A 10,917-nucleotide genomic window follows, 5' to 3' on the forward strand; every position below is an offset into this window, starting at 1 on the left:
CTTAAAACCCTTTACATTCTAATTACTTCATGCTTTTGCCACTCCACTGACCGCTTATTTTCATTAATTGATATTTATGAAAACTACTTTTTCGCCTAAATATAAAAAAAGAGAGTAGAAAGGGCAAAAAAAGGATTCTGAGATAGCAAGATGTTTGTTTACCCACTGGCATGAGAGGTTTAGGGCAGGAAATAGAAGAGCTGTGTTCAAGAGAGACAGGCTCTGAGCAGATGCTATACACTGGATCCCAGGAACAAAGACTGACAGAGTTGGAGAAGGGTCATTGACTTTCTCACAGCTCAGTGCAGCTCTGGTGTCCTGGGTAGGGGAGAAGGACACTATGAGGGTTACCAGTAAAGCAGTGTTTTAACAGAGGCCACATAGTGATAGAGGCCTTCGTGAAGAGTCCAGATGATTCTGGTAAGGAAGAATGTGAGGGGACTAGTTAAGACTAGATATTTAGGAGATTCTCAGGTATAACTGAGAAAGATGGTAAAAGGGGGATGCTATACAGCAGTTACACAGGTGAGGGCTATGTAGCAAATGATATTCCTACTTGTAAAGAAAACTGGAGTCATTTGATGGGAACTCCTTTAATTCCATTACCAAACCTAAAATCATAATGAAATTTTCTTTCTCTCCTTGTCTCCAGTTAGTCCTCCAGTGGACGACTTGTGTGTATTACTACCTAGGAGCAGTCCTTCTAATTGTGCTTTGGATCTTTTCTCATCCCATCTTTTGGGCACTGTAAACTATCATTATTGTCTACTCTGTCTTCTAATTGGGACTCCTTTCTGCAGTGATTTAAAGATGATTAGGCCTCTGGCCTCCCTTTATCTCATCTGCCTTGCAAACTACTAATCTCTCTTCTACCCTTAAAAATCTTCTCAAAAAACTTGTCTATACTCTGTCTCCATATCCTTACCCTCATTTCACTCCTTAGCCTATACATTTTGTCTCCGATATCCATCATTAAAAAGCAAATAAGCAAAACAAAAAAAGACAAAAACACATTCCAGGGTTATCAATGACTTCCTTATCCTAAAATCCAATGGACATTTTCACATTTCATCTTACTTTACCTTGCAACATTTAAAACTGTTGATCATTTCCTTATAAAGCAAAGTGGGCTTTTTTTATTTTGGCCTCTATAACTCCCATTCCTGGGTTTTTTTCTACCTCTGTCATTGCCCCTTCTAATTTTCCTTTGCAGAATCTGTCCACATTATCTGGATTAAATGTAGAGTTCCTCACTCTATACTTGACCTCTAGGAATTTCATGCTGACAGATTAAGATTTCTGTAATAAGTAATTCTCAAATTGTGTATCTCTGCCTTGTAGCCACACTGGGTTTCTCTCATTCTTCAAATGCACATCTGGTCCCTCTATAGTACTTCTGTACAAAACTGTTCACTCCCTCAAGAATATGCTCCCCCATAGTAGACTGCTTAGCTCTCATCTCAAATGAAAGATCACTTGTTACGGGAAGCCTTTCCTAAGTCAGATCCATTTGCTTTATACTTTCATGAAACTCTGTTCCTTCAGAGCATTTAAAATTTTGCTTTTGTTCTGTTTCCTTCCCCTTTTGGATGATTTCAACCCTCCTGAACTATGGTAAAGGGCAGGAAGAGTGAGATAAGAATCAATTGTTTTACTCCTCACCCACCTTTTCATAGGTAGGTGAGCTGTGCTATTTCTCAGTCTGAAGTCCCTTTCAGGCAGCAATGCTGATGGGAAGAATTAACACGCAACATATATATAGAACTACTTCATTTACTGGCACTGGCTGTGGTGTAACCAGTGAGAGAAATAAGTCTGCAGTAATTCCCAAAGTTCTCAAGTGTGCAAACTCAATTCATTGCTTTTATACACCTCAAATACTTGTTCTCAAGACCTTTTTCTTTTCTTTTGGCTGCGCCACACGGCATGCGGGATCTTAGTTCCCCGACCAGGGGACCTGTGCCCCCTGCAATGGAAGTGCGGAGTCCTAACCATTGGACCACCAGGGAATTCCCAAAACCTCATTCTTTATGGGGGGCACACATCCAAGGCATTTCCCTAGATTGCACCCTAAAATGGGACTAGTTAGATGTTATTCTGCCTTTACTGTTTTTAAAATTAAACTTTTGATTTCGAGATAATTAAAATTCACATGCAGCTGTAAGAAATAACACAGAGGTCCCATTACCCTTTACCAAATTTCTGCTAATCCAATGGTAGTATCTTGCAAAACTATAGTACAATTATCACAACCAGTATGCTTACATTGATAGATGAGAACAGTTTCCATCACCATAAGGATCCCTCGTTTCCCTTTCACAGCCACATCTGCTTTCCTCCTACCGCCACCACCTCCATAATCCCTGGCAACTACTAGTCTGTTCATCTCTATAATTTTGTCATTTCAAGAATACTATATAAATGGAATTCACACAGTAGCTTTTTGGGGCTGGCTTATTTCATTCAGTGTAATCTCTGGAGATTCATCCCGGAGTGGCATGTATCAATAGTTTTTTTTTTTTTTTTACTGCTGAGTAGTATTTTCATGGAACGGATGTTATCAGTAACCATTCACCCATTGAATGCTGTGGATTATTTCCAGTTTTTTACTATTATGAATAAAGCTTCTATGAGAATGTGTACAGGTATTTGCGTGAAAATAAGTTAAATGCCCAGGAGTATAACTGCTAGTTCATATGATAGTTGTATGTTGGGCTATTTAAGAAACTGCCACACTGTTTTCCAGAGTTGCTATCCAATTCTCACCAGCAATGTACTGAGTATTTGTGATCCAGTTTCTCTGCATCCTTGACAGCATTTAGTGTTGTCACTGTTTTACTTTGGCCATTCTGATAGGTATGTAGTGATGTCACATTGTGGTTTTAATTTTCTCATTTCCCTAATGGCAAAGAATGTTGAATATCTTTTCACAAGCTTATTTGTCATCTGAATGTCATCTTTGAGGAAATGTCTCTATGTCTTTTGCCTATATTCTAATTGGATTGCTGGCTTTTTCATTGTTTTGCTTTGAGTTAATGATACAATCTAGATACCAATCCTGACACATACTAGAAATGTGGTTTGCAAGTACTTTCTTCCACTTTGTAGCTTATCTCTTTGTCCTTTTAACAGATTCTTTCACAGAGCAGAAGTTTTAAATTTTGATGAAGTTCAATCTATCATACTTCTATGGATTAAGCTTTTGGTATCTAGTCTTAAGAACTTTTTTGCCTAGCCCTAGGTTCCAAAGATTTTTCCGGATGCTTTGTTCTTCCTAAAAGTTATAGCTTTATATTTAAGTCCATGATCCATTTTGAGTTGAGTAAGGTGTGAGATTTAGGTCAGGGTTCATTTTGTTTTTGCCGAGGGATGACCAATCGTTCCAGGATTGTTTGTTGAAAAGGCAATTATTTCCTCCATTCAACTGTTTTTGCACCTTGTTAAAAATCAGTTGGGCACACTCATGTGGGTCTACTTCTGTGATCTCTATATGTCTATCCCTCCCATCAAGAACACAGTCCTGATTACTATAGTTATAAGTCTTGAAATTGGATAATTTCACCCACTTGATTCTTCTTTTAAAAAAATCATTTTAGTTATTCTAGTTCTTTTTGGCCTTTCCATATAAATTCTTGTATGATCTTGTATCTACCAAAAAGAAAATTACTTATGTCAAACCTGTGTATCAGTCTGGGGAGAAGTGACACACTTACTACATTGGGTTCTCCGACCCATGAGTCTCTCCATTTACTTAGGTCTCCTTTTCTTTTTTTTTTAATCAGCATTTTGTAGTTTTCAGCATACAAGTCCTGTACACAGTTTTTTAGATTTACACACAAGTATGTCACTTTTTCGCTTATTATAATTGGCACTGTATTTTTAATTTCAGCCTCCAGGTGTTCAGAGCTAGTATATAGAAATGCAATTGATTTTTCTAAGTTTATAGTTTGCAGTATGCCATAGTTGGGACTGCACACAGGAAGGCCCTAATTGTTCACATTTGGAATGTTCCCAGGTCCAAGTGGGTAAGGGCAGTCACAGGCAGGTTACATACATAGCAGTAAAAATCTTGGGACACTGAGTCTGGACATTAGGTCTGAGTGGCGTGGCTTACGGCTTTATGTGATAAGTTGTGCTGAGGTGCTCTTGTGGCAGATAAGAGGGAGTTATTGGGGTGGGGGGCAATGTAACTCGCTCAGGTTGCTATCATCATCCCTTCCTTAAGTGGATCCCCATGAGAAACACAAGCAGGACCTTGAATAGATGTGCCCTGGATACATGTTTTTCTATGAAATTTTCATGTCTTTTGATGCTCCATAAAGCTTATCAGTCGAGGAGAAAAATAAAAATAAAAAGTACTACTTGCTTCCAGGCTGCTTCAGTCAGAATTTTCACAAATGCAGGACTAAATCTATAATCCATTCTCCTCTTCCCATCCTTGGCACCTTATATGGCTCTATTCTTTTGTGAGCACTCCCAATCTGGGGATTCTCTCTTTTTTCACTGGAAACCTTGACAAAACAAAATTTTAACGACCTACTCCTTTTGGGTTGACCAAAAAATGGTTGGTTAGGATTATATTACATTAGTATATGCAGTTTTCATCCATTTAATATTATAAATATGATGTATGTGAGGGCTGTCATGACTAATAATCAGCTCAGTATTCAATATTTTTGTCAAAGAGTTACCTGTTTGGTTTCTATGTAAATTCTTACCTCATTCAGACATGACAATTGTTAAATGCCAGAGATCTTCCTTTTTATCATCATTCTTTAATTTCTGTTAACTCTGAATATCAACTTGATAAGAAAAAAAATATGAAGTTGGCATATTATCCAGTTATTTATCCCCCAAAAAACCCTAAGCAACAACAAATACTGCATTAAACTTAGTACAAATTTGAAAGCTATCCAACTCCAAACTTGCAGACGGCTATAACTTCTAAGTATTTCTTCCTAACACTGACTTCTAATAAAAAATACAGGATTGTCTACGAAGTTTTAAATCACAGATGTTATTTTTTTTAAATAATGGGTTGGTAATGTCCCTGAAAATTCTGATTTAAATGAGATCTTAGGGACAAATGTCATTTTAAGATTAAAACACGGTTCAAAATGTGAAAGACTTTAAAGGCTTACATTTTTGTGTGTAATTTGTACTATATATAGGTATATATCTCTATATATAATTCTTTTTAATAATTTTACCAAGTATCATTATTTATTAACCAAAGTCCTCTATTTTAAGCCAGAGACTTCTACTATTTCATAACCAGATCTCTTTAACTAGATTTTTATCAAAACTTATATACTGAGATGATAATGTATTTTCTTGTAGAAGCAGTGGAAGACAGGTTATTACCAAACTTATTTAACCCAAGTTATAGATGATGGAAGGGATATCTGCAATGAAAAACAAACACAAAAAACAAATATTGCAATATTTATCATTCAATAAAAATAAATATGAAATGAACATGCTGAATGCTGGAAAAGTATATCAAATTAGATCAGGAGAAGAAATGTTCAGATGAAAACTGAAAATTATGGAGGGAAGTTCCAAAAACTTTCATTGGCCTTGGAAGTTGACAGTATAAGCACTTTATGTTTCTACTTGTGCAGTGCCCAAGGGCTGCAAGTTTTCCTTTCTATTCTATGTTACTATAATTGATGCAAAATGCAAGACAATTTTAAAAAGTTAACAACTGCTTTTAGTAAGACTATTTTATTTTAAAATTTTTCAAAATATAAAAATAATAAACATTATGGATATTTAACAAACAAAACATAATTCAACTATAAATAATAAAAATGTTGACAACCTCACATAAACACGTAATACTATAAACATTCTAAGCATACAAGAGTAGTTTTCTAGTTCAAGTTTTACCATTTTCAGTTCAAGTTTTATTATCACTTTAAAAAATAAACAAAAAAAGCTGCTACAGCTTAACCAATTACTTTCGCTCCACTCAAAGAGCAGGGAATTTTTCCCCCATGCCAACACACATTCGTGAAATGGGATACTTATGGGCACAGGTATTAAAAACTGGAACAATCCAGTCTCCAGACAAGAAAGAACTCCTTTGGTGTTTTTCGGTTCAACAATCCACAGAAATTGAGTTAGACTAAACCACTATTAAAGGAAATCTTGTGCCAGACATGTTGTGAAGTAACATCATACCCAAAACAGGTTCAGGATTCTGAGAATCAAAAGTAAACATCTATGAATGCTTTGCTGATACTTAAAAATTGTATCTTAAGAACATTCACTAAGGTGCTGGAATGAAGTCTTGCAGATGTAGAAAACAATCTGCACATCAACACAAAACTTGTACAATGTAAATAATACATCTCTTTAGAACTTATCAAATGTTCTATAAATATTTAAGAATTACCCTGCCTCCTGTTGAGTAAAAGACAGATGGGAATTTAAAGCAGAACAGGATTACACCATATTTTAGGACTAGAAAAGTTTTCCATTTGAAATGTGGGAAAACTGAGCCATGCTGAATGTATCATTTTCTTTATTCTAGTCATATTAACACACCACTCCTTTTATCAAAAGAGCTAATGAAAAACTGAAGAAACTATTTTCTTTTGGGGAAGCTGGACACAAATTAGTATAATGTCATTCTCCATCTTATCTTTAAATTATGGGATGTTTCTAATTGGCTGGGCTCTTTACCTGACTCACCGCAGACCACTTTTATAATTATGCTGCTAGATTAGATTAAGTTATAAGCAATCATAGATTTAAGCCTAGCAAAGTCTAGATAACAGGTTGAAAATGATATTGAAAGGTTTTGTAGCACCAATGACTTTTTCCTAAGACACTTGAGGGGCTGCATCACTTTAAAGTATTATTTATCTTGTAAACAAGACCAAAAATATTCAATTGATCTGTATTTTGAGCACAAATATTTATAAACTCTATTAAAAAAAAACAAATATAGCATGACTAGGGCAGCTGATAGTGTAAAATCTAAGTATATTGAAAAATATAAAGATATATAAAAGGCTTCCATAATGCAATCATGCAGAGGTAAACTGCTTCACTCAATTACACAAAAGTGATTCTGTACAGTTATCTACACATAGCTCCGTAAGAATCCTCTTCAGGAAAATGAAATAATGAAAATCCCTATTTTTAATTAATAAACATATGGGAACTCAAATATGTACCTGACCTACCAGATCTCACAGCAATTTTCAGAAAGTACAATGATCTCAATGAGAATTAAATCATCTCGACTTCTGATTCCCAATGGCATGTTCAATTTAGTTTGTTTTTAATTTAAAAGCAAGGGGGGGGGGAGGAAGATGACAAAATAAAATTGAGAGCGGTGGGATATGATCCACATCTATTAACCAACCAAAACTGTTAACAGCAAGTATGGTCCCTTCAGAGAATGTTTTTTGGGTTTTTCGCCCAGCAGGTTAGAACTATTCTATTACACAGGCAGAGAATCTTTCCTTAAAAAGAAAAAACTACTGAACTAATCTGGGAAAATATTTGTGAACTCCCAGCAACTATATGTTTGTTCATAAATGTGAACTAAAAGAGAAGTCCAATTTTTAAAATGCCCTGTAGGCTATAAGGTCATAATTATGTTAACAAGACCTTCCTTTAAACCAAGCCTACATTAACCATGCTGTCTCCAACTAACGTGGATCAAAATAGATAACTTACATTATGTCTGACGGGTTCATTCTTTTTTTCATGAAGACAAATGCAATGCATACTCAAGAAAAAGTGCTTGCAGAATAGTTAACTTTGCACAAAAAGGTGAAAATATGAGCATGGCTGAATGAAACTAAAAAAAAACACAAAAAACAAGGGAGAAAAGAATCAAGTATAATTTGGACTTTTCTAAAGGAGTTGCTATCAAGTGTAACTTCCGACTTCTCAAATGCTAATGAGAATCTATGAAGGAATACTAAGAAATTAGTTTTCTGAAAACTTTATGGTGCCCATTATAAAGAGGGTATTTTGGGTGAATATTTAGAATAAAATTTAATCACACTCTTTATAAATAATTCCAAGCCATATTGCTTATAAATAAATGATACGGACATACACCTTTTAAGGCAGGGAAACTATAGTTTTAACAATGCTAGACACACAACACTATTTCCCCTTGCTTTTAAAATTGTCTTTGATATCTTGGTTGCAACTGAGGAAAATAAGGAAAAACTGTGTAAATTAGACATTTAATAGATATTTCTCAATATCTACAATCCACAGATCATTTTATACTACTTTAAAAGAAAGAAAATTATTTTCCTTGTTTACTTTGAAGAGTTAAGAGTTTTTTAAAAATTATTTGGGTAAGTGGCCTTGGCAGTGACTTCAATAAGTATATTTAGAAGAAACAGGCAAGTTATCACCATGTGAAAAAAGTATTTTACTAATTGTTCAAAATTGTTTTAAGTGACTATCCTAACTCCAGAAATGTATCCTAAAAACCCAGGAAAATTAAAGCCAAACCGAGGTTTAACTTTTTAATCATTTTCATCATTCTAAGTTGTTCATGCTAATGAACATAGTATCATGGCTTTACAGACTTCCTAGACACAATTTCAATTTGGCTGAGACTGAAAACTTATCTCAGGTTAGGAAAACCAAGAGGATTTTCTTTTTTTTCCTTCTTAGACTGTTTAAAAATAAATGGCTATAAAGGGGAGAAAACATTTAAGAATAAGGTCAGACAAAGCACACAATCAGATTTACTTCTGGACTCAGATGTACCCTCAAAGAACTGTAAAGATAAAATGCTAATTATGGTACATGTAAACATCTATTCAAAATGATAAAGGGCAAACATAAAACGATAGTATCATATTATTATAACAGTCGTCTCCAGACAGGAACAGGTCTTGCTGTTGTAGTCACAAAGCTAAATTCAGGCAATGATGATCTCTCTCTGCTGGAAAAAGAGAAGACTATTAAAAAAAACTGTGAAAACAGTAAATAAATCTAAAAACTGAATCATACCATACACTGAACTCTAATTTTTTTTAACATTAAATAAAATCTGAGAAAGGAATCAAAATGAAAGTTCCAGACAAATTTCACAAAGATCAGCCTTGGGTTAAAATGATTTAACAAAACTTCTCTGCATCATGCTTCACTGAAACATTAAGCTGCAAAGATCACAGCTCTGCAACATGGTTACGATCTACAATTTTTGATTAGGAAATGTCATAACTGACCACATAGTAAATTTTTATCAGTGTGGGTTGGCAAAGTAGTAATTTTAAGAAATCACGAACAAATTCCAAAATATTGATATAAAATAAAAGCAAGAACAATTGTCTTAAGTTTCCCAAGGACTTCATTTCCTTAAACTCCATGTGATAACCATTTCATTCTTCAATCACAATATATGACATAAAATACTATACTAAGCATAATGATTAACAACAAAAGTAAATAAAAAGGAACATATCAAAATGAGACACTGCTTCGTATACAAAGGAAGACTAACTTGGATGATTGGGAAGATGAGAGGATGGATGAAGTAAAGTGACAGGGAGGGAGGGATGAGGAAGAAGCAAATATAATAAATTGATACAAAAAAGTAAAATAAAAATGCTTTTAATTATACTAAGTAATGAGTACATAATACTGATAAACTGTAAGAAAGTTATTAACCAAATTAGGAATTTTTCTACTGAACAAGTATGAAATTTTTCTTTGAACAAGTTTTCATTAGAAATTACTGAGTATGTCAGTCATGTTCACCAAGGTTTCTTCCTTTCTTAGGTCTTTTAGATAGCTATTTTGGAAGATAATCTGCTGTCATCTGATAGGTATACAATGATCAGAGAGAAAAAATCTACTCTTCTCTAAAAGCCTGTATGCTGTATACATACCTCGGAGCAACTAGCCAGTTCAAGAAGTTAACAAGAACAAGGTAGTTCCTGAGATCTGGGAAAAGGAAATTTTCTTTCTGCCTTACAGATACTGTATGCTGACAATTTATTCCTAGATTACATTTCTGCTTTAATTATATGGTTTTGGAAGAATGAGAAAAGCCCTGCAAAAGACCAAAAGGTGAACTAACCTAATAAGCCAGAATTTTATGCAGGACATTTTTGTTTTAAAAGGCTAAAAGACTTCTTGTAAGGGAAGAAAAAAGAAAATCTTACAAATATTTACATAAATTCTGGAAGGACTAAAACTGATTTTCTATAATTAGTTCACACTATAGGTAAGGGGAAAAAAGAAAGAAAATATAGACTGATAAAGTTTGTATAATATTCTACAATAGCCATTGATATTTCAACATACCAAACAAGCAACTGTTTGCCTTCTTTTTGTAACCCTTAGAGCCAGTGATTAGTGTTCCAAGTAAGACTGAAAATACAGTCCCCATAAAACAGTTCTAGTAACAAGAAATTTCCTTCAGTTAAGCTCAGCCATACTTTCTACAGGCAATCAGCTAAAACAGTGAAGTCTTATCTTTATAGTAAACTACTGTTTGATACATTTGATTATATTACAAAATAAAACAAGAGCTATGGAATACTCTCCCATTCATGCAACATGATTTCATTAAATGCTTGAGTACTGGTTAAATACTAAAATTAATTTTTAAATGTTACAATTATCCAATAACAGTTAAAGCAACACTGCTTACGTAGAGACATAAAATATTGAGTGAAGTACGTAAAATGACAACTCAACCATCCCTTGAGGTAATCCTAATCAATCTTTTAAACCAATGATACATAATTTCCTTCAATTTTTTCCTGGAAAAAGTAGCTACCTACGTCTCAATCCCTTTTTCACTCCCACCTCAGCCCAGATCTATACTACAGCAAAGAACTTGTTAGAACTGCAAAATTTAAAAGCGTGTATCAAGTTTTAGGTAGCATACTGTAATAAGAAAGAGTTTTAAACTTTAAG

At 34.2% G+C, this 10,917-nt stretch overlaps 1 protein-coding gene across 13 annotated transcripts in view; it reads right to left on the reverse strand.

The window, feature by feature from the left end:
• Positions 1–5,708: 5,708 nt before the first annotated feature.
• RBM26 (RNA binding motif protein 26) overlaps positions 5,709–10,917 on the reverse strand; it is an 84,487-nt gene continuing 79,278 nt past the window's right edge. For 10 of the 13 annotated variants that reach the window (XM_060288201.1, XM_060288206.1, XM_060288205.1 and 7 more), the window contains one exon: positions 5,709–8,932. Coding sequence is in view for 2 of the 13 variants with exons in the window: in XM_030856937.2 (XP_030712797.1) it covers positions 8,909–8,932 (24 nt within the window). In the remaining 11 variants the exon portion in view is untranslated. The remainder of the gene's footprint in view (positions 8,933–10,917) is intronic. The other 3 variants (XM_030856938.2, XM_060288200.1, XM_060288198.1) reach the window with 1 other exon arrangement.

The sequence above is a fragment of the Globicephala melas genome, chromosome 18, assembly GCF_963455315.2.
Source record: "Globicephala melas chromosome 18, mGloMel1.2, whole genome shotgun sequence".
NCBI classification, from domain to species: Eukaryota; Metazoa; Chordata; class Mammalia; order Artiodactyla; family Delphinidae; genus Globicephala; species Globicephala melas.